The 25,508-nt window shown below is 34.0% G+C and overlaps 1 protein-coding gene and 1 long non-coding RNA gene across 6 annotated transcripts in view; both read right to left on the bottom strand.

The window, feature by feature from the left end:
• Window positions 1–25,303, bottom strand: part of LOC105447505 — a 48,918-nt gene extending 23,615 nt beyond the window's left edge. For 3 of the 5 annotated variants that reach the window (XM_030997544.1, XM_030997546.1, XM_030997547.1), the window contains exons 1-9: window positions 24,902–25,303; window positions 23,768–23,870; window positions 12,929–13,030; window positions 12,207–12,260; window positions 11,074–11,175; window positions 10,223–10,330; window positions 9,139–9,192; window positions 8,616–8,717; window positions 7,901–7,954 (exon numbers count right to left, since the gene is read on the bottom strand). In XM_030997544.1, coding sequence (XP_030853404.1) covers window positions 7,901–7,954; window positions 8,616–8,717; window positions 9,139–9,192; window positions 10,223–10,330; window positions 11,074–11,175; window positions 12,207–12,260; window positions 12,929–13,030; window positions 23,768–23,870; window positions 24,902–25,183 — 961 coding nt within the window. In that variant the 5' untranslated portion in view covers window positions 25,184–25,303. The remainder of the gene's footprint in view (window positions 1–7,900; window positions 7,955–8,615; window positions 8,718–9,138; window positions 9,193–10,222; window positions 10,331–11,073; window positions 11,176–12,206; window positions 12,261–12,928; window positions 13,031–23,767; window positions 23,871–24,901) is intronic. The other 2 variants (XM_030997545.1, XM_011685643.2) reach the window with 2 other exon arrangements.
• LOC115929158 lies at window positions 294–3,177 on the bottom strand. The gene is made up of 3 exons (XR_004066344.1): window positions 3,107–3,177; window positions 1,280–1,673; window positions 294–377 (listed from the first exon to the last, which is right to left on the bottom strand). It is a non-coding gene; the product is annotated as an uncharacterized LOC115929158 (long non-coding RNA).
• Window positions 25,304–25,508: the final 205 nt, after the last annotated feature.

Raw genomic sequence — 25,508 nt, 5'->3', positions numbered from 1 at the left:
TTCTGCAGACAACATCTGGTGTACCGGAGGGATGTTCCGACAGATGTGGCTTGAACCAGTCGTTGCTTGCCATGCAGAGCTGTTGCTCCATTTTTTGGTCTGGATTATGGCCTTTCCCTCGACTTTGGTGATCTTAAATTGGTGTGGAAGGCTATGGTGTGATGGTTTGTTTAATTGTGTCTGTAGCCAGTCCCTGATGTTGAAGATGGTTTCGATTCGTTCCGCAGTGGTATTCGGCTTGTTGAATGATTTTGGAATGTGGTGTAGTAGTGAAGACAGCGTAGGAAGTTATGCTTAGATGTATATGTGGATATGCGGCTAAATAGCTGATCGATGTCTTCGTGTGTGTGCCCCTTCATCAAAAAGCACAGTTTTACCTGTAATGATATAAACAAGAGAAATAAAATAAACAATGTTACAACAACTACTACTAGTATTATTATTTGATATTTTGCAGTACCTCTGCCTGAGAACTATGTCAGTGAAACCCTCAGGTCTCTCCTTCTAGTATAATTGATTGGGGTTTACAGTTGTGCAAGGTGGCTAGGGATATCTTCCTACTCCTATACAAATCTATAGTATAGGGTAATGGGGTTGTCTCCTCGTACACAGGACCACTATTATTGTTTTTTTTAATCCTATATATTTGGAATTAATGGCAAACATGGTATTTTTTAATCTTCTTATATACAGAATATATACATGTATATAAAGTAGACAAGTAAATCAGAAATTCTGTAAACACCGATAACAAGTTTTTCAAATTTTCGACCATAGGCCATCAGAATGATATTTACATGTATTAAAATACCCACAAAGAGCTAGAAGCATAAAAAAGCTCCATGGATACGAGCGCAACCAGAAACCCGCAAGAGAATGAGAGAGGGAGAGGAGGGGGAGAGCGGGGGTGAAATAGAGAATGACATCATAAATATATATATATATAAGGGAGGGACATCACAATTATGACCTTCAACCTTATATAAAACAAACAAATATTGGGAGCAGCATCAACCAAATCAATAGGCTTTAGATTTTACTAAGATACACTTCCATACAAGATTGAAAGAATTCTGTCTAGAAATGTTACTGCTACATCGGCTGCTCAATCCAAAGGTAGCTTTTGCATTGATAACTCTGGATTGTACTGATGGAAAGCAAATTAACCCATTGGCTAGGATAGTTAGAGACATCATTAGCCAATGGGATAACAAATTTTATGTCCAGATTGATGCCAACTATTACTTCAATTGGATTAGTCCTCTATATTTACTTTTACCTTTTTGAACACGTCGAGTTCCACTAGAAGAGCACAGAGTCCAAGGAGACACTGATTCTTGTTCTCCCTCCCACAGTTATCCATTTGAAGGTATAATGTGTCTGGTAGCGTGGTGGAATATTTATGAAGAACCTGGAGAAGGATCGTTGCGGTAAGGTTCGAATCATGTGGGTATTCTTTGTTGTCAAGGAACATGTGTTGTCCCCTCCCATGCACTATCGTTCCGGTGATGTGTGTTGGAAGTTTCCATGCTGATGATACTGATTTGGATGTTCTGTAAAATTTGGGAATACTTGTTGATTTCTGGTCCATTCCATCAATAATGATGCTGATATACTTGTCTGGATGTTGTCTTGCTTTTTGTGCATGTTTGTAGTATTTCATTCTCTCAGTTCTGTATAAATGATACAAAAATAAAAATATGTAACTAAATATGACATGGATGAAAAGACATATTTTCGAGGAATATGATTTTACAGATACTAAATGGTAAAGAACATTGGAGAGTGCATTAAATGAAAGCTTACATGACATTTTGATACATGTATATAACATGATCATACATGTAAATGAGAGTGTAAATGAAATTTGAAAGTATTAGGGGTCATAAAACTATTACTACTGCTACAATGTACTTCTTCCACAACTCCGTTTTCCTTGAGAGTTCACCCTAATATCATTTGCTTTAAATAAATATATTAAAATCAAACAAGCATAGCATTTAAAATTTCACAAAAATCAGATGTATAACTAAGAAAGTGATGGCATTTTACAGTTTTACATTGTTTCATAAAACTGTGATATGCATAACATGAGCTCGTTCTATGAGTATTAGTACTGATTCAAACAACGGAAGCTTGCACCGCCGTCAGCAGTGGCTATATGCCTACTGGGCCGTTAGTACCGGTACGTGTGCACGCTGCCGCCCCATATCTGCTGGAGCTTTTTTGTTGTGAAAAGCGTGAATCCTCTGTAATATGGTGATTGCAAATGACCAGCAAATAATGAACCTCGACCAATAAATAAATATTGAGAAGAGGAAGATCAAGAGATGTCGTGGAAGGATAGTTATGGTAACATGGGCAGCTCTACGGGGGGGGTTAGGGGGTTTAACCCCCCCCCCCCTTGGGCTCTTTTTGGGGGAAGAGCCCCGTGGACAAAAAATTAATTTGAGACCTGTTTTCTTTGTATCACAATTAGTTAAAATAAAGATGATTTTACATGTTCCATGATGAGTCAAACCATGCTTAACATTATTGGAGCAAAAAAATGGGAATATTTGAAATTTCATATAATAAAGTACATAGGTAAGGAAAGTGAGTATGTCACATCATCAGCTCACTCATTTGCATACCGCCTATGATATGCACATCATCATTGTACAATATATTTAAAACATCCGATTTTGATGAAATTTTCACTTCTATGCTTGTTTGATTTTACTCTATTCACAAATCCAGATCAACTTGATATTAGGATTTACTTGGCCTTTTTATAATGGGGTATTTTACAGCTTCAATTGCCATTTAGGGTACTTAATCAATTCAGTACTCTACATTTAGAGTATAAATTGTAGGTTAGAAGAATCCTAAATCCTAATCAGGCTGGGGGGGGGGGGGGGGGGGGGAGTAGGGGGTGAATCCACAACTTTTCATGCGATATGTCCCCAGCGCTCAAAGGAGTCATACAAAAAGTATGAAACATATTTACACAATTTAATGACAAAATAAGAGATGTATGCAGGAATGTACATCAATAGGAATCAACTTGTATTTGCATTCAAGTATGGATATGATGTACTTTTGAAGGAATTTAAAAGGTTCTTACTTTTGCAGTGTAAGATGATCCTCTCTTTGTTGATGGAGTGCTTGCCTCGCTTCTTTTTCATTAGTTTTTTCGAGATGCTTTGCTTCAGCTGAGTACAGACATCGCATTTTGAAAATCTATTCACCTGACATAAATAAAGACCATAGAAAATATCATGAGTAATTCATCGTGTTCAAAAATAAAATTCTTTTACAACTAGACTCTTGTTTGTTTGTATGATATGTTTTCACCTTTTTATTTTAAAATCGCTACATCTTAGACATACCATTGACGAATGCATATAATGTAGTGTTTTTTAAACATAAGATATCAAGACAATGAAAGAAAAATGAGCAGGTAAGAAGGTATAATTTGTTCAACTATCACAAGATATTATACAGAAATTAACGTTGAAACCTTTGGCCATTAAGCCCTAAATTGAATGAGATAACATGCCTTCCCTAAGAACATAAAACACTTTAACAAACTTTGTCAAAACGGTTTTTAGAAATCCCTGGGAATATATTCAGACAGATGGAAGGTAGAATGGATAACCACAGGCAGCATTTTTAATGAATCGATCCCCTTTGTGTTATATTCAAAAACAAATTATTAAGCAGATGCAGTAATTTCTCATACATATAAAATTGGCGTTGGACTCTTTTCATTCTGTTCTACAATTTTTTACATAATAGCAGTGAAGGGATGTTCCTTTGTCTACCTGAGGAACTGTATATTTTGTCCGCTTTCTTTGTCCGTCATATTCATAGTGAATACTGCCACATCCATGGCTTCACAATGATAATATGCAGAAATTGTAAGAAGATGCAAGAAACAATATCTGATATTGAACATTTCTAATCAAAAGCTAATTCTGCATTAGGAATAAATTATGATTACCTTTGGAATGGTCACATGTGACATTTCCTTCCTCCACATGCGGAAGAAATGGACTTTGCTGCAAACGTGCTCCCCATGATCCTCCATTTCTTCTTTCATTGTCTGATACACGCTGGCTCGTGTTAGGCAGGATGGCAAGTGTATTTTCATTTGTCCTGGCATTTTGTCGCCAAATCTGCGACAAAACATATCCAGCCACATCAATGCTGCAGCCACTGCTTTTGACTGCATTCCTCGTCTGTGATGATTTGGGGATATGTATGCCTTTAGTCCACCTGTAACATAGAGGTATAAGTATTGGGGTTACTTCCACTAGTACTATTACTTCTACTACTAATACTAATAACAAATATTGATTTGTCAAGCACATCAACGAGGTTGGAATCTGTGACCTCCCAGTTTGGTCTATCAAGACATGTTCTAGAATCTTAGCAATCCAATCAATCAATTGCCACTAAATGGACGTGCATTTATTATTCCCACTTAGCAAAAAATTGAAATTGATAACGCATGCTCGATATCTGCTTTCACAACATTTCATTTTGCTCAATATTGCTTTAATGAATGTGCATCAACATACGATTTGTGATGAAATGGGTGTAGTTTTATATCAATGGTTTGTCTGATTTTTCTGCTTCTATTGAAAGTAAGTTATTTTTGGAGTGGACTTGGACTTTAATGCTTGTTTAATCATATGCACTAACAAACATGAATTGTTTTTTATATTAACTACCTGTCTTTGCTAACCTAGAGAATTCTATTTATAGAAAAATATGCAGATACATGCATCTTATACTGTATATTTACCTTGGAAATGAGACTGGATCTGCCAAAGCCTTGTTCTGGGGATTCCTAAGGCTAAACGCCAACCACGCTGACAAACTTCTGTCACCCCAATACTGAAGCGGACTTGAACTGTATTCCCAGACTCTTCATGATGTTCGAGGAGGTACTGCAAGATCCACTGCCTTTGCTCACATTTGGATTTCTCCTGGAAGGCATTTCTGCTGTATGCTACCTCTTTTCGTGACACCTTGTGCAGGCAGTAATTTCTGCAGCATTTCATTCGTAGAATAGATGATAGCTCCCGACTGGAATTGTTTTCCTCTACAATTTGGAAATAGAGCATAACAGAGGTTAGCACTTTTTCTCACTTGTCATCACCATTGCCAATAAACAAATACACGGTTTATTGTTGCAAATCTCACTGTTCTCACCTCTTTCAATTGTAAAAGTAGAGATAGCACTACATGCAAAAATAGTAGGTATAAAGCATTTATACATCACATGTGCAGGAGCTTAAAGAGAATTAAGGTTGAGTTCTGGGAAGAGGTGAATACGAGCGTTATCATTGTATTGTGCAAGTGTGGAAGAACATCAGATAAAAAGTGTTCCCTGAAAAAGCATGGCTCTTCAAATGCCTTAATATTCTAAATGTGGCATGTAACATCATAAAATTTGGGACAGATTTTTATGCCACATGGTCGTGTGTAGTTCCATATACATCTTTCTGTGTACAGTGCTTGTAACTTTACCAAGACTGGGCCAAATTTCTTATCATTCTGATGATTCCAGAACCTTGCAGTACAACACCAATACTTATATGCTAGATGATCAACCTTTTCTGATCGATTCCACAACGTTTCTTTCACAATGCAATCACTTGACCAGAACTCAACTTTATCTTTAACATTTAAACATTTGTTTTGTTCAATATTTCTGACTCTCTACCCTAAAACGACCAATACGTCACTATGGGAATTGTGATGTAAAAAGCCAAAACAGAGTAGAGTTGATTTTTTTAAAAGGTAATAATTCAATCCTAAGTATTATCTGTACAAAAATTGAGGGTCATATACATGTACATGTTTTTATTTTTCTTTGGTTTAAAATGGTGTGCCCAGACTCATTATTAGGCAGAAACTCAGATACTCTAAATCTTATTCATCAAGATGGCTTAAATTAATGACCATAACTCAAAGAAAGGTGATGTTAGACTCTCAAACTTTGATGCATCAAAGGATTCTAGGTATTCAAATGTTGTGTAAGTTTTATTAGCTAGAGTCATTCACAATGGTAGCCAAGGATGTTTAATTTAATATTTTTTTGCTGTATGTCAACGGTCCAACCCTTTGAGACTTTTTTTTCCCTTATTCTGAAGAAAAAAAAACCAGCCTGTCTGACTTTCTCACTTTTATTTCAAAGAGTTTTCTTCATTAAGACATAGCAAGACACATCATTTTAAAGCTAAGAATCTGTTCCTTACAACTCAGTTAAAAACAAGAAAATGAAATTACTGGCTTATTGTTTGTTTTGTGGTGGATGGCCAAATTTGCATTCTTCAAATAAATCCTATAAAACAGACATAAAAACTTACTTCTTCTCTTAACACTGGATGAAACAATACTGGCGCAAGATGAATCTGAACTGCCATCAATAAAATGAACACGAGTGCGTTTCCTCCCACGTAGAGCTGCAAAAAACAGAAAACAATTAAATTGCAGTACTGCTAAAGTTAAGTATATCAACTTTGGGGTTTTGGTTAACTATAAGGAAATTGCATTCCACGTCCAGTTAAAATTTTCTCTAGGAAGGTTTTTTTTGTTTTGTTACACAACCAAGTACTTTCCCTATTTAGTGTCAAAGTCACATCTTATTTGCAAAATTTAATTTCCTCACCCTCGTTCTTCTCCTTGTTACAATTAAAATACATGGATCTATCCCTGAAGTTTGTCACATCAGGATAGCTAGCTTAGACAGAAAGGATTAGAATTTCATCACAACACTGATTTATATTTAAATATTCAATAAGTTTTTCTTCAGACATCACTGGTCAAAATGTTGTGTATATTATGCTGCTATGTCGCTTCCAATAACCATAAACTGCTTACCAAAGAATTGTGAATTAAAAAAATGAACCTTTAACTATATTCCAACTGGGCTTCTCAAACAGCATTTGAATGGGGTGAGGGTCAATTTGAACCCCCCTAAAGATCTTCTGCCATAAAAGGACAGATCGGTATAAAAAAAATTAAAAATCCACAATAAAATAATAAATATTATTGTTTGAAAAAAGAACGTTTCTCCATGAGATGAATATCTTCGGTAATTTAAGGTGTAAATTGTTTCTGCAAAAAAAAAAAAAAAAAAAAAAAAATTGTTATTCATTATTAAAATTAAGCAAATATGATGCATATTTTCATTCGGATAAGGTGAATTGAGGCCAATTTTGTTGTAGGAATTTTGAGAAAATCGTTTTGAAACATCATAATATGTGCAAAGTTGCCAAGCTCAAATTCATTCTTATGTATTTTTAATTTCTTATTCATTATATTTTTTTCATTCCCTATACTTATATTATAAAATAATGTGCCACAACTCCACTACCCTTTGTATAATTATTGCAAACTTGGTGTCAAAAGATGTGTGAAGCTTCAAGGAAAAAAAGTTATGTAACAGCACATCGCGATACGCAGAAAATCCAACCTTAACCCTATATAGCTGGGGGTGGGGGGGGGGGGGCAAGCCACATTTTCACATTCTACATTTTTCGCGATAATTTTTTAAGGCAAACAAAATATTGCGCTTAAATTTTATAACTTTTTTCTTTCCAGTCTTGCGCATCTTTTGAAACAAATTTTTGGAAAATCAGACCTACCATTACAAAGTCATGTGACCTTTTGACTTTGGATGTCAGCCCGAAAATTGCTAATTTTTGTACGAAACATATGGAAATATCATGTTACCAAAAAGAAATAAAACATTGGTTATTTGTTCTTGTTTCATAGTCTAGTTTCTATTTTAATTTTTGTTTCCCTTTTTTTGCATTTTGGACTGTCCTCACCCCCCCCCCCCCCCCCTTGCTACATGTACATGCCCGGCACATAGTCAACCGTTTGTACTACTTTAAATTACCTGTAGCATCCTGTAAATCAATCTCTGATATAGCTCCTCCTTCAGGGTCACTACCTAAAAGAATTAATGTTTAAAACTTCGATCACATTCAAGATAATATAATTTCAACTGTACATTTAAAAATTGTGCCAAATAGTAACTTGGAGACCATTCAGCAAATACCTTTCTTTAGTTCTCCCCTAATTAAAAAAGATAACAAATTTATGAGTCCAACTTTGCAAAATGTATAAAACACAAAAAATCTGACACAAATCAGGCAGATTGGAGGTCAATACAGGATGGCCGCAATGACAGATTCTGCCTAGAGGGTTAACATTTCATTCTACTATATAGTAATCATCAATCAGTGATAGGAGTCTACTTTATATACAGCCTTCTCATTTGAATTGGGATTTAAACCCCCAAAATAACAAATTAATTCAATAAGGCCATTGTTGAGATACATACCTACATGTACATGTATATATATCTCAATACCTACAGTATGTGTAAGCCAAATATCTACAATATATGAAAATAATGATTTCAATATTATAAAATAAGTGTCGATGTAAAAGTGTCTACTTTTTTCTGATACTCCTGAACACGTATAAGCAACCTTTAGTACATCCATGCATCCTCCAAACTATACATGTACACACACACTGTTTTGTTTTCATTTATGCCACTTCATTACTGGGGTATCATTTGAAATAAACAAAGTTTAAAGGTTTACCTAGTACTTTGTAAGTAACATCGACTTCAGAAAGGTAACAATCTGACTCGCTAATGGGCAAATCTACTTCTGTGAATGAGCAATCTCCAGAGTTAGGTTCATCTAAACAGAAGAGAAAAAATAAGGAGAAGCAATTTAAAAAAAAGTTCCATCAAAATCTGTTAGAAAATGAGAGAATTATATATGGCAGTTTGAAAAGTCTCTATTTACTTTCTATGGCAAGTCTTGCGCATCTTTTGAAACAAATTTTTGGAAAATCAGACCTACCATTACAAAGTCATGTGACCTTTTGACTTTGGATGTCAGCCCGAAAATTGCTAATTTTTGTACGAAACATATGGAAATATCATGTTACCAAAAAAGAAATAAAACATTGGTTATTTGTTCTTGTTTCATAGTCTAGTTTCTATTTTAATTTTTGTTTCCCTTTTTTGCATTTTGGACTGTCCTCACCCCCCCCCCCCCCCCTTGCTACATGTACATGCCCGGCACATAGTCAACCGTTTGTACTACTTTAAATTACCTGTAGCATCCTGTAAATCAATCTCTGATATAGCTCCTCCTTCAGGGTCACTACCTAAAAGAATTAATGTTTAAAACTTTGATCACATTCAAGATAATATAATTTCAACTGTACATTTAAAAATTGTGCCAAATAGTACCTTGGAGACCATTCAGCAAATACCTTTATTTAGTTCTCCCCTAATTCAAAAAGATAACAAATTTATGAGTCCAACTTTGCAAAATGTATAAGGGTGCGTTCAAGCGATTTTTAGAAGCTAGAATCACATACATGAATCACAAATCAAAACGCCGTTACAAAACAAGGTCACTGCGGGAAAGCGTTCAAGCGACTTTCCATTAACGCTCATTTCGAGCCCAGCCACTGCGCATCACAATGCCCAGTTTGACCCAGGAAGTATAGGTCAACTTCGGTGCGCGCTTTCTAGAATTGTTTACGGCGACAGTCGACTGCTGTTTTGAGCATAATCGCAATAATAAAACAAAGATTGAGATAGTGATAGAAGGAAGAAACAAAGAATAAAATAAGGAAAGACAGAAAGAGAAAGTCGATAGAATGATTAAAACAAAGAATAACATAAGGAAAGGTGATAGAAGGAAAAAACAATGACAGATTCTGCCTAGAGGGTTAACATTTCATTCTACTATATAGTAATCATCAATCAGTGATAGGAGTCTACTTTATATACAGCCTTCTCAATTGAATTGGGATTTAAACCCCCAAAATAACAAATTAATTCAATAAGGCCATTGTTGAGATACATACCTACACGTACATGTATATGTCTGAATACCTATGTGTAAGTCAAATATCTACGATATATGAAAATAATGATTTCAATATTATAAAATAAGTGTTGATGTAAAAGTGTCTACTTTTTTCTGATACTCCTGAACATGTACATGCACAGTACATTACACACAGTGCCACTTGTAAATACATGTACATGTAAGTACCAGTAAGCAACCATTAGTACATCCATGCATCCTCCAAACTATACATGTACACACACACTTTTTTGTTTTCATTTATGCCACTTCATTACTGGGGTATCATTTGAAATAAACAAAGTTTAAAGGTTTACCTGGTACATGTACTTTGAAAGTAACATCGACTTCAGAAAGGTAACAATCTGACTCGCTAATGGGCAAATCTACTTCTGTGAATGAGCAATCTACAGAGTTAGGTTCATCTAAACAGAAGAAAAATAAAATAGTAAAGTAGATATTATTAAATAGTAATCATCAATCAGTGGTAAGAGTCTTATACCAATTACCATATATACAGCCTTCTCCATTGAATTGTGATTTAAACCCCCAAAATAATAATTTAATAGCACTAACATCATCAACATCTGTGACCCACCACTTCAAAAACCTACATAATTAATATTTCTTCTAAAAAAATACATTTTCTGAAAAAAAGAGATTCTCAGCTTTCAAATGGTATATTACTTGTCTCAAGTCCTCAATGGTAACATCCTTCAATATCACATAATGTAACTATCAATCAATATATCTCAAGTTCAGAGAAAAGGCCATTGAAGTTTTGAACCAGACTAGTCTAATAGCTCTCTTTATGCGACCAAGCTAAACAGGACATTCATATCATGTCCATAGCAACTGGTATGAAGGGATTATCAGACAAAGTTAAATTTTTTCTCACCCCAAAAGTGGGACATATTCTTTACTTCCATTGAAAATCAATGTGATGACCTTGTGTCGACTTTTTTCTGATACTCCTGAACACGTACATGCACAGTACATTACACACAGTGCCACTTGTAAATACATGTACATGTAAGTACCAGTAAGCAACCATTAGTACATCCATGCATCCTCCAAACTATACATGTACACACACACTTTTTTGTTTTCATTTATGCCACTTCATAACTGGGGTATCATTTGAAATAAACAAAGTTTAAAGGTTTACCTGGTACTTTGAAAGTAACATCGACTTCAGAAAGGTAACAATCTGACTCGCTAATGGGCAAATCTACTTCTGTGAATGAGCAATCTACAGAGTTAGGTTCATCTAAACAGAAGAAAAAAAATAGTAAAGTAGATATTATTAAATATTATTAAATAGTAATCATCAATCAGTGGTAAGAGTCTTATACCAATTACCATATATACAGCCTTCTCCATTGAATTGTGATTTAAACCCCCAAAATAATAATTTAATAGCACTAACATCATCAACATCTGTGACCAACCACTTCAAAAACCTACATAATTAATATTTCTTCTAAAAAAATACCTTTTCTGAAAAAAAAAGAGATTCTCAGCTTTCAAATGGTATATTACTTGTCTCAAGTCCTCAATGGTAACATCCTTCAATATCACATAATGTAACTATCAATCAATATATCTCAAGTTCAGAGAAAAGGCCATTGAAGTTTTGAACCAGACTAGTCTAATAGCTCTCTTTATGCGACCAAGCTAAACAGGACATTCATATCATGTCCATAGCAACTGGTATGAAGGGATTATCAGACAAAGTTAAATTTTTTCTCACCCCAAGAGTGGGACATATTCTTTACTTCCATTGAAAATCAATGTGATAACCTTGTGGGTACGGTAAGTGGCTTAGTGGGCATTGGCTTATACTAAAGCTCTCAAATACTCACTTACTCCAATCTAAGGTGAAAATAAGGTGTCATTTTAAACTGCTTAAAAAATATATATTTCTGACTCAAGAAGTTAGGGAATGGTAGAATAATGATGAAACTATCCATTTCTATAAAAATCAGAAAATTGACTGATCAATTTGGATGAATCCTAAATGTTCCTATTAAGCGCGTATTCAAATATTACATTTCATTAAATTTTGGGAGAACTAAGGTGTAAATTTCAAATCTTTTTGAAAATTACATTTTTTTTTTTTTTTAATCATTCCTTGTCGGTTCCTTTCCTTCCTACATTTTCGATAAGTTTTCATTTTTCTCTTTCATTTTTGTTTCCCTTTTTTTGCATTTTGGACTGTCCTCACCCCCCCCCCCCCCCCCCCCTTGCTACATGTACATGCCCGGCACATAGTCAACCGTTTGTACTACTTTAAATTACCTGTAGCATTCTGTAAATCAATCTCTGATATAGCTCCTCCTTCAGGGTCTCTACCTAAAAGAATTAATGTTTAAAACTTCGATCACATTCAAGATAATATAATTTCAACTGTACATTTAAAAATTGTGCCAAATAGTAACTTGGAGACCATTCAGCAAATATCTTTCTTTAGTTCTCCCCTAATTAAAAAAGATAACAAATTTATGAGTCCAACTTTGCAAAATGTATTACCGGTAAACACAAAAATCTGACACAAATCAGGCAGATTGGAGGTCAATACAGGATGGCCGCAATGACAGATTCTGCCTAGAGGGTTAACATTTCATTCTACTATATAGTAATCATCAATCAGTGATAGGAGTCTTATACTTTATATACAGCCTTCTCAATTGAATTGGGATTTAAACCCCCAAAATAACAAATTAATTCAATAAGGCCATTGTTGAGATACATACCTACATGTACATGTATATATATCTTAATACCTACGGTATGGTAAGCCAAATATCTACGATATATGAAAATAATGATTTCAATATTATAAAATAAGTGTTGATGTAAAAGTGTCTACTTTTTTCTGATACTCCTGAACACGTATAAGCAACCTTTAGTACATCCATGCATCCTCCAAACTATACATGTACACACACACTGTTTTGTTTTCATTTATGCCACTTCATTACTGGGGTACCATTTGAAATAAACAAAGTTTAAAGGTTTACCTAGTACTTTGTAAGTAACATCGACTTCAGAAAGGTAACAATCTGACTCGCTAATGGGCAAATCTACTTCTGTGAATGAGCAATCTCCAGAGTTAGGTTCATCTAAACAGAAGAGAAAAAAGATAAGGAGAAGCAATTAAAAAAAAGTTCCATCAAAATCTGTTAGAAAATGAGAGAATTACATGTATATATGGCAGTTTGAAAAGTCTCTATTTACTTTCTATGGCAATTAACAAATTGGCAATATTACTTCAAAATGGCAAGCTTTTGTGGACTTGTACTAAATTTTTGACCATATTAGAGGTGTCGTGGATGAGTGGATACGTCGCCGGACTGACGATCACAAGGTACGCGGTTCGAGTCACGCCGCGGCACTAATGTCCTTTGGCAAGACATTGATCTACATTTGCCACACTCCACCTAGGTGTTAAATGGGTACCGGTAGGAAGGAATTCCTTAAAATGCTGTGAGCGTTGATATCGGCAGCCTAGCATAGCCGGTAATGTTGGAGCGCCTTGAGGACCTTTGCAAGGTCAATACGTGCGCTATATAAGAATCCAATATTATTATTATTATTATTATCTCGCAAATTGCAGCATGTCTCCTTCTTTGCTCAAGACATATCATGGGAAAATATATTTTACACAACAAATGTTGAGTTCACAAAGAGTAAAGCCACAACTTGAGAGATAATTGAGAAAATCTGAAAATTGTGGTACCAAACATCCTGGCTCTGTTTAAATTATATAGATGCATACTAGGTGAGGTTTACGATGGAAAAGAGGCATAAGGTGAGACTCTAGATATTTTCAAACAGGAAACATGAGTTACCCCTCTCCCTAGGGATGGGGGGGGGGGACAAGGGGCAGCACCCCAAACTACCCTTTGATATTTATAATTTTCTTTATTTTAAATAACGTGTGATCTGATGGTTACTTTATTTACTAGGAATTATTCTTAAAGCTAGTTTTTTTTTTGGGTAAAGATTTAAAAAAACAATTAACGGTATATCAGACTCTAATAATACATTAAAATCCTACGAACAGTTAGTGATTGATACATCAATTTTTTTATTACTGGTAATGGAATATTCACAAAAAATTGAATTTCGACCATTAGATCAGATTTAGCGCCCTCTCTCAGCGTTGTTATTATTTTCCTTAATATAAGCCTTCAGAACAATTGTCTTATTCATGTAGATTTTGCTTGTATGTTATAAAGCTAGGTACAGATTGTATCCTAAAAATTTCCTTTCAATTAATGCTTGTGATATGGTTTTATAATTTATACCAACAAAAAAACAAGTGAAACGCTCTTTGCGGTCTTGCCAGCATTACGCAATTTGATCTGATGAAATATTGGTTGGGACATTATTTATAGGCAGGATGGCTCATTTGCAGGCCTCCCAAAATGATATCCTCTGAATATAATCAGCATTTGGAAGTGAATAATATGTTGACTAAGAATCAATATTTGAATATTCAAATAATTTTCCCAGGCTTGGTACATACAGTACATGTACATTTATAGTTGTACATGTATACCATGATAGAACAGACCTCACATTACATTATTTTCATGTTTACCAATACGGATCGGAATATAACCACTAATTAATTGGCACCATTCATATCGGGTTGCATAACAAACTACTTTAGTACTTTGCACAATCACCTGCAATACAGTTTTACATGACCTAAAATTAATGTTGATCCTAGAGGCAATATTGCCATAGAGACAATGCCATACACAATTTGTACCAAGATTGATATTGATGACTTTCATGAAATATGAACAAATACTAAAAATTCATTTATTAATTCTCATACCCGGTAACACTTTTGACATGTTAAAAATTCAAAATCTTGATGTTGATGCCACAATAAAGTCTAAGTTTGCAGACCTGAAATGACCTTTGTCACCTAAATTCTAATCACATGATTGGTGATACTCAGAGCTGCCAACTTCTAGAACAGAAAATCAGTAATCACAAGGCTCAAAATCAGTAATTTGGGGAATAAATCAGTAATTTCCTATGCGGTGCTATATGAATCTTTAAAGAATGGCACGCCAACACTGCGCAGGTGGAGGGCATGATTATCTGAATTTTTTTGTGATTTTACTCATACAAAGTTGTAAAATATTGATTTTCAGAATTTCAGGTCATCACAACACATCAATTTTCAATGAAAAAAATTGGCTTCTATTTAGAGAATACTTGATACTTTTCCGTCTTGCTCAGCGAGTGTTGGATGGCCGCCATACAAAGGCATACTGTACAGCACTCGCTACGATAAATTTTTTTTTTCCTTTTTCCTTTTTTTTTTATTTTAGACAACTTTCCGTACTGCCGTAATGATCGTTAATTTCTGTACTAATTACAGGAAATCTGTACTATAGTTGGCAGCTCTGGATAACTACTCGATATGTTCAAGTTTCATGGAATAGGAATGTATATTTTCAAAATTATGTTAAATATTCAAAATCTTAAACCTTATCATTTGGTTGCATATGTACATGTACACTGTACATGTGTGAGATCATCTGATATTCCACTCATGATTTCTGGTGAATTTCAGTGTACTTCTGAAATGAGCGCAATATGTAACAGTTACTTTTTACCAATATGCTAGGACTCTTGAACCCGACCTATTCCCCCAACAGAGCGATTACCACGATCCATACACTCTCTTCAGGCAAACGGAACTCTCATTGGTGTTACACGTTCATTATACGTGTGTAGGCTAGTGAGATGACATCCCTGATTTACATTACCCAGAATTGGCGATATAACAACAATTTTAACTCTGAAAACTTGCGCTCTTTCTCCCTTCCTCTCTCACGCTTATCTCCCCCCCCCCCCCCTCTATCACCCAGTCAAGGGGAGCTGGGGGGGGGGGGGGAGGTTACATTGGACAGTGCTAGTGTTTACTTTAGGCTTACTGCTCTAGAAGTGGTGAAAGTCAAATGGGGGCTTCAATTTTAAACGACAGGTTTTTGTCATGTACAGTATAGAGTACCGAGGCTGTGACGTCATAAAAATCTATTTTTAGAATTTCTAAATGTTTTCTTCATTTTCCAAAAGAGCATCAAAAATAATGACCACATGTCAAAAAACAATTTAATATGTTAAGTATTGGCTGAGATAAAACCATCTGAATAAATATATGTCCTATGGGAACTCAATGTTATATGCTCTGGCTCCTAACCATTAACACCACAGCTAGCATGCTACAGACGCGCTGAATACAAGAAACTCTAACGCACTGTTTTTCAGGGCCTACCAAAACTAGAATTGGACTTTCGGGTCTTTTTGGTTTTGTTTCAGGCAAATGTGTTTCAAATCAAGACTCTTAACTTCAGATGTTCAACACATTCATTACATTGTTGAGAACATAGACCTAGCACAACTGTACACAGCATGAACAAAAGAAAAAAATCAATACCCTCCTGGGCACAACTTCCTGCCTTGCTATTGTCTCGTAATTAGAAGGTGTATCAGCCTTTCTGACCCAGTTTGCAGTATTTAAAGCTTTTGTTCTGTAACTTCTGTTTAGCTTCTGTAATATTAAAATGCAGCAAAACTACAACAACATAAAAACTAACTATTAAACTATCAGGTGGGAAATGTGGATTAGCTAAGAAAAAGAAAGAATGGAATGAACTGGGCATCTTTCTGACTTCATTATTGTTTTCTTTTCTTTGTTTTATGTTTAAATGTTTGTTATAAATTCATATTATGTTTTAATTGATTTGTATATATATCATGTTTTTTATTGTGAATTTGAATATTTTACTTATTAAGTCTTATTTCCTCTATATTTGAACCGTTCACACTTAAAATTGTAGCCAACGATACCGCTTCGCACCTGAGCACAGATCGATAGGTGAAATCAATTGGAATTATGAATGATATAGACAATAAGCAGGAAAGTGTACCGTCCATGTTTGCAGTATACATGTAGCTTTCTTGTCATGGTGGTTTTGCAATGGTTTTGCAATTTTTACTTTGGGGGGGGGGGGTGCTTTGCTACCATGGAAAATCGGCAAAGACCTCCAAAATTCTTCTCTGGTTATACAATGAAGCAAATCTTAAGTGGGTAGGAGTGGATTTTTGAAGATTTGAAGCAGTTTATGACTCCATGCTGATGTTTTCTATAAGTGAACAATCCAATGCTAATAACGATATAAATATATATTATTACTATTACTTTCTGGTCTGTTTGGTTTTGTTTCTGGCAAATGTGTTTCAAATCAAGACTCTTAACTTCAGATGTTCAACACATTCATTACATTGTTGAGAACATAGACCTAGCACAACTGTACACAGCATGAACAAAAGAAAAAAAATCAATACCCTCCTGGGCACAACTTCCTGCCTTGCTATTGTCTCGTAATTAGAAGGTGTATCAGCCTTTCTGACCCAGTTTGCAGTATTTAAAGCTATTGATCTGTTTAGCTTCTGTAATATTAAAATGCAGCAAAACCACAACATAAAAAACTAACAATTAAACTATCTGGTTGGAAATGTGGATTAGCTAAGAAAAAGAAAGAATGGAATGAACTGGGCATCTCTCTGACTTCATTATTGTTTTCTTTTCTTTGTTTTATGTTTAAATGTTTGTTATAAATTCATATTATGTTTTAATTGATTTGTATATATATCATGTTTTTTATTGTGAATTTGAATATTTTACTTATTAAGTCTTATTTCCTCTATATTTGAACCGTTCACACTTAAAATTGTAGCCAACGATACCGCTTCGCACCTGAGCACAGATCGATAGGTGAAATCAATTGGAATTATGAATGATTTAGACAATAAGCAGGAAAGTGTACAGTCCATGTTCGCAGTACATATACATGTAGCTTTCTTGTCATGGTGATTTTGCAATGGTTTTGCAATTTTTACTTTGGGGGGGGGGGGGTGCTTTGCTACCATGGAAAATCAGGAAAGACCTCCAAAATTCTTCTCTGGTTGTACAATGAAGCAAATCTTAAGTGGGTAGGAGTGGATTTTGGAAGATTTGAAGCAGTTTATGACTCCATGCTGATGTTTTCTATAAGTGAACAATCCAATGCTAATAACGATATATTAATAGGACTTTCGGGTCTTTTTGGTTTTGTTTCAGGCAAATGTGTTTAATCAAGACTCTTAACTTCAGATGTTCAACACATTCATTACATTGTTGAGAACATAGACCTAGCACAACTGTACACAGCATGAACAAAAGAAAAAAAATCAATACCCTCCTGGGCACAACTTCCTGCCTTGCTATTGTCTCGTAATTAGAAGGTGTATCAGCCTTTCTGACCCAGTTTGCAGTATTTAAAGCTTTTGTTCTGTAACTTCTGTTTAGCTTCTGCAATATTAAAATGCAGCAAAACTACAACATAAAAAACTAACAATTAAACTATCAGGTGGGAAATGTGGATTAGCTAAGAAAATGAAAGAATGGACTGAACTGGGCATCTTTCTGACTTCATTATTGTTTTCTTTTCTTTGTATATTATGTTTAAATGTTTGTTATAAATTCATGTTACGTTTTAATTGATTTGTATATACATTGTATCAGTTTTTTATTGTGAATTTGAAGAATAAATATATCAAATCAATCAAAAGATAAATAAAGGGAAAGAATTTATTAAATGTAGAAAGAACAAAAGTTATAAAAGATTGACAACAAATAAGAAATCATTAAGAAATAAGAATTGCAGACGTGTCAATACAAATATTATTTCCCTATATAGCCTTCAAATTTAATTCTCTGTTCTTTATATGTTTATTTTTGTCATTCCATTTCGTCTTGATCTTCAAACATTCTAATCATATTTCATCTTTTCATTTATTACGATTTTTCTTTTCATTGTCCTCTATCATCTACATCTTTGTTTTCTTACAGTTACAACAATCTTTTTTAAAACATTTGTTTGATATCTTTAGCTCTTTCTATAAATTTATTTTCAGCTTCTTTCCTCTTCTCTATTCTGATATTATTCTTTGGAATTCATATTTTTCTATTTTTATGTCAATTGTGAATGCTATGGTAATCTTGCATACACCTGTACATGCCTATAATATTTGATTTTTCTGTATTCCTCTTTCCATATATTTTTATTTCCCATCAATCCAACATCTCAACCTTTAACAAAACTCTTTTGATATTATTTCCATCCGATCAAGTGTAATTTTAATTCTTCTCTTTTCCTTTTCATTCAGTTTTCAACTATCTACAGTACATGTACATGTACATATGGAATTTCCTTTATTCTCCTTCTTTCTGCTGTATAATGTAATTTCTTTTTGGTACATATATATATATTTTACTTTACTTAATTTACATTCATGATATTCAACATTGTTCATACTTGCTTTCCTTCATATCTAACCCAGACCCACATGTTCTTCTTAGAACTGCAATATCTGAATTGTAAAATGTTTCACAGTGGATTAAATCCAACAAATTGTCAATTATAAATTTATATTATTCATAATCTCCCTTGCGACTTAATAATTGACAATGCTATTCTTAACAAGGTCAACTCAACTAAATTGTTAGGTTTTACAATTGATGAGCAATTATCTTAAACAATTCTCATAGGCAAAGTAAGTTAAACTATTTCCCAAAACATAAACTATCAAAAAATAAAAATATGAATTTCCACCTTCAACTCTCCTCATGTTATATTCTACATTGATCCTATCATATTTTACTTATGTTATTCTTGCTTGGGGAAACATTTTGAAAGTTCAACTTGATCAACTATAGGTGTTGGCGAATAGAATAATACAAGTTTTAGACGAAATAATTGACACCGATCAGTATGCTTTTTTACGTGGGAGGGCAATAGGAGAAGCTATCTGAAATGTACTTTTTTTCCATTTTCTTTGTACTGAACAAAAAACAGGATTCATTGCTTCCGTAGATTTTAAGAAAGCGTTTGACTCTTTAGACCATGGTTACATGACTCAATGTTTACTTTATTTCGGTTTTGGAGCATCTTTTATTAAATGGGTAAAAGCTTTGTATGAAAATGTAGAAGGTTGCGTTTTAAATAATGGAAAATCTACAGGATATTTTCTGATTACAAGAGGAGTAAGACAGGGAGACCCCCTCTTTCCCTACATGTTTATAATTTGTTTAAAAACACTTGCATTACTTATCAGACATTCAGTAGATATAAGAGGAGTAGTCGTAGGTACGAGTGAATTAAAGCTGTCTATGTATGCAGACGATTTTTGCTCTTTTTGTTCAGATGTAAAATTGCTTAATTCATTATTTGATATTATCCAACAATTCGAGAAATGTTCCAGTTTAACTATAAACCTAAGTAAGACAGAAATACTGCAAGTTGGATATGTACCAGACGCTGATTTTCAACACAGCCTGAATTTTGTTAATATTATTAATGTACTTGGTACTTATGTAGGTATCGGATCATATTCTGCGCAGGTTAAAAAAGCAGAAGAAATATTATCATCATTACAAGTCACTTTAAATATGTGGAAAATGAGAAACTTTTGGAAAAATACAAATTATCAAATCCCTTGGAATATCAAAATGTATGTACTTGTTTCATCTTTGTTATTGCCAGACTGGTTCCTAAAGAAAATGGAGAGTATGTTTTTCAAATTTATTTGGAATGGACCTGATAACATTCGAAGGAATGTAATGATCCAAGATTTGTCAAAGGGAGGAAGTAAGATGGTAGATGTTCAGTCATCTGCCAGCGCACAACAATTATATTGGATTCAAAGAATAAAAGAAGCCGATAAACAAGGATGGTTTCAAATTCTTAAATATTATCTTAAAAAGAACGGTGGTTTGTTCCTGTTCTATTGTAACTATAGTCATAAAATGTTAGACAAAAACATTCCTAAGTTCTATCAAGCTATTTTAGAAAGATGGAACTCTCTCAATGTGAGAAACAGGTAGGATAGTACGAAATTCCAGATTATTTGGGACAAAAGACAATTATACAAGTCAATTCAGATATGATTTTCTTTCGAAAACTTTTCATTAAAAGAATGGTGTTTTTTAGTGACATCCTCACAAAAGGGGGCAATTTAAAGGAACAAGATGACATGAAAAGGTTATTTGAACTAGATGCAAATGATTACTTTAGGATACAGGGAGTGTACTCTTCGTTATCAAAGATAAATAATATTCCTAAAATAGTTTATACAAATTCATTCAAAAACGATATTACTTCCCATATTATTCTAACCCCTTAGTTGATATTTTTTAACAGAATAAAAAGCAAACAATTTTATGACCTGTTGGTCGCAGAGAAATATGAATGCCTAGTCAGTACGTTTAGACTAAAGAATAGATATGATGTTTCAGATAAAGAATTGTTATTCGCTCGTTCCAGGTATTATGTCAACTACAATTGATGTAATTTACAGAGAATTTTAGTTCAAGGTATTAAATAATATTCTGAATTTGAATTATAAACTGTATAAAATGATAGTCATTAGTTCCCCATTATGTTCTTTTTATGACCTAGACAGTGAAACGATTGAACATTTTTGTTGGAAATGTACAATAGTACAAGATTTTTGGAATCAGCTCGGAAAAGAGCAGACTATGTTTGATTTCTTGATTTTAACCCCCCAAAAATGTAATTCTTGTTATACTGACAAAGAATTATATTCTTTTTAATCATATATTTAATAATTGCAAATAAAACAATTTACCTGAATAGATGCAAATAAGTTAAACCAAATATTTCCAACTTCATTTCCTTATTAATTAAATTGTATAAAATGGAGAGATACATTGCTATACGCAATGAGAAAAAAGCTGCCCATGACAGCAGGTGGCAGGGCATGGCCCAATGGTATCCATTGTCAGATAAGGAAAGAAAGATTTTTTTTAACGTTAAATGTAATAGGTAATCAAATGTTCATTTTCACTGGTGTGTGAATCATTTGTCAAATATATCAATGTACCGTGAAGTGACCAAAAATAAAAAAGACAATTTCAATACAATAAAACAAAACTATATACATGTATACATGTATACTTCAAGAGAAAATTGTCTGTATAAATACAACGAACAAGAAATGCCAAACATTTTTACAAACTTATTCACTCAAAATACAAATGTAGCACCATTCACAAATATCTAAAAACACAATCCAATTTATACCGTATACCTTTAACACAAACTCTTTTTGCAAGTAAAATGTTTACTTTTACTGGCACTAAGCTCTGGAATTCATTGAATGTTTATACATGTAGGCTAAAGGTTCCACAAAGCTTGTTCAGCTTTAAACAAAAATAAAAAGATGTTACTAAACAAACAAAAACTCATTTTCAAAATTGATAGACTTGCCCCCCCCCCCCCCCCTCCCTCTCTCTTCACATCTTCCTACATCTCCTTTTTATAATCTCCTAACTGTTCACATTTCTTTTCAATTGTTAAATTGTTTGTTTTTAGTTGTCTTGTTTAATGTATCTCTTAGTTGATTTGAAAATCAGTGTTGGGCTCATTTTATTTTTGTGAACAAATTTATAAGTATAATTCTTTTTTTTTTATCTTTTGGCACATATGTTATACAAGCATTGCTTCTAAATTAGGTTCCACCACTTTTGTTATAAATATTATAAAATTCCTTACAATTCATTGACTTCAGTATTATTCTCATGCAAATTGTTCATTTTTTATTATAATTTACAACTAATTGTTATGATTGTGTCATGTATGACTTATTGTAATTTGTTAAAGAAAAACAAGAGTGGAAACAAAAATCAAATCAAATCAAAATATATATCTCTCATTTCTGTCTTAATATCAATTACTGTTGAATCTAGCATTTGAATTATTTCAGTTTCTTAATTCTTCATGTCTATCTTAGTATCTTTCATTTTCCCCCTATCATTCTATATTTTTTAAATTTGATTCTTCTTTGTATTTTAGTTCTTCATTACAATGTCAATTTCTTTCAATCCATCTTATTTTCTGTCTCTCCATTAAAACAAAATCCTTGCTAACTATTAATAGGCCGTTTTTGTTTTTTTTCTTGTAGAAATACACTTTTTCTTAAAATCCACATTATTCATATAATATTTTTTCTTTCCTAACTTCAGGTTTAATTCTGGTTTTCCTTTTTCTCTCATTTAAAAACAAAATCGCAACATTTCAGCATCTTTGATAATTTTTTTCTTTGCCCCTTTTAAGACAATTGAAAAAAGAACAGTCGATAAAAAATATCAAATAATATAAAATTTTCCCCAGGGTACAGCCGATTTGAAGACACCATTAAAAAAATAGAGTGTTTTCCAGCGCACAGAGCCTCATGTGTTTAGTAAAAGCCGATATATTGCCCTGACATAAATACACTAAAATTCACCGGAAATCAGGAGTGGAATATCCTATGCTCTCATGCATGTACTGTATCTTTACGCAAGGCAGAAAGTTTGAGACTATATTTAATCAGTCTTCTCATACCAGTCTTCTTGTTTTACTACCAAAACTAAAACATTTTGTTTGGTTTGTTAACCAATACTTGCACTGTATCATGCTTCCAAGGGTAAAAGGCAAATACGTCTACATACATATCTTCATGGACATGTACGGTATGTAGTATAATTACATAGACTAATGGAAATTCTGATTTTATAACATCATTGAAACAATTTTTTTTTTTTTTAGTTTTTTGTTGTTGTTGTATTCTGTATTTTTGTATTTATTTTGTATTTTTTATATTGTTTATATTTTTCATTTTTCCTTTCTTTTCTTATTTTTGAATTTTATCATGGTATTATTATTATTATTTTTTAGAGTAAAGTAAATTTAAAATTTACACTAATCAATATAGAGTGCACATACTTGCTTCAAGTTCTGCTTCACTTGTTTGGGGCTCATCTCTTGGAGGATGTGCCTTCTCCGCTCGTGCTGTAGAGCCGTTTTCACTGAAAACTTCAAGTCTCACCTACAAAAAAAAATAAAGAAATATCAATACTTAAAATTAAAAAAATTACAGTGTATAGTATACTCTATTCTGTAAATTTCCTCCATGAAGATAATGTAGGTCTACAATTAGAGCTACATGTACATGTAGATCTAAGTGTATAGATTCACTAAAGATTCAATAATATGAATTAGGGCCTATAGACCTATAGTATATTGGATTATTATTCTAACAGGAGGCATTGTTTGTGAGAGTGCAAAAATTGACTTGCGCCAAAGTTGCTTATGTGATGTTTGAATAAAACAATTGGGATTTGGGTATTAATTCGGTCTTTGCAGATCCAAATAACATCCCTAACAAAATTAAGAGCATGCCACACATAACAAATATCGAATATCAACAAAAATTTGTGCGCTCGTATGTGTGTGACTTTGCTCCTGCAAAAGCATATTAGGGTCTATGCAATCATTGCAATGCATTTCATTTGATACATTCAATTCATTCTCTCACTCCGCTAATCTCACATAATACATAGCCTACTGTAGGCATCACTGTTCATCCAAGCGTGACATACCACACACAAATGGGAGTCGGGCTAACTCGGCCCAGTGTAGGTTTAGGGTTAGGGTTAGGGTTAGGGTTAGGGTTAGGTTTAGGGTTAGGGTTAGGGTTAGAGTTAGGGTAAAATTACAAAAATGACAGTTTTTGCAGCTGGGCCGAGTTGTCCCCTGGTCCGAGTTAGCCCGGATCCAAATGATACCAAATGATTTGGGATAAACACTCTTTCAATTTCATACTAGACCTAGGTCTACATGTAGGTCTAGATCTAGATCTAGATCTAGATCTAATAATTAGCAATTTTCTAGGTGTAAATTTTGTTTGACTCACACGGTATTGACTAACTGACTAACCCCCTCTAGGCTCTAGATCTATAGTCTAGACTACCTAGATCTAGATCTAGACTAGTAGTAGACCTCTATCTAGGCTCTAGCCTAGCTTAGCCAGGTCTAGAAATCTAACCCCCGAGTACAAGTCATGAAGTGGAGACATACCTTGTTTTTAACACCGGCATTGCCTTGTGAATCGTTGGCAACGTTGCTTGTTGTAGTCCTCGAACACGGAGACGATGTCAAACCGTCAATACTCAGCTCAGTGTCAGAGTCGGAACTGTCAAGGCTAGTAGATGTGTCACTGTCAGGGCTAAGCCCTGTTGTACGCTGCTCGACCGTAGTATCATCAGCACTTGTTGCAGGTTCTGTAAAATAAAGAGCTTCGAAAAGATGCCGTGCTTCGTCGCCGTCGTAGATTCTTTTTTTCTTAGACTGAGCCAACATTGCAATCGTGAGATGTCACTGTCATTCAGCAAGAGAAAATAACATCAAGAAGTGTGATCTCGATCGAGAATTAGACTGACAAATTTGCACTGAGCTGCGGTGTGACCTAGTAACTCCTTGGTCTATTGAAACAAAAGTAGAACTGCACGCGTACACGGCTTTGTATACAAATTAACTACACGTGCGCAGTATATCTAGTATAATACAAAGCGTAAGCCTGACCGGTGTTGAACTTGTGTGTGTGGTGGTGGTGGTGTGTGCGTGTGTGTGTGTACGGTGTACGGGTCGTTGACACTGATCTCTACGGAAATGGTCGTTGCGAGTG

Source organism: Strongylocentrotus purpuratus, unplaced genomic scaffold (assembly GCF_000002235.5).
Source record: "Strongylocentrotus purpuratus isolate Spur 01 unplaced genomic scaffold, Spur_5.0 spur5_scaffold_4, whole genome shotgun sequence".
Classification (NCBI taxonomy): Eukaryota; Metazoa; Echinodermata; class Echinoidea; order Camarodonta; family Strongylocentrotidae; genus Strongylocentrotus; species Strongylocentrotus purpuratus.
This window is presented reverse-complemented; position numbering and strand designations above follow the sequence as displayed.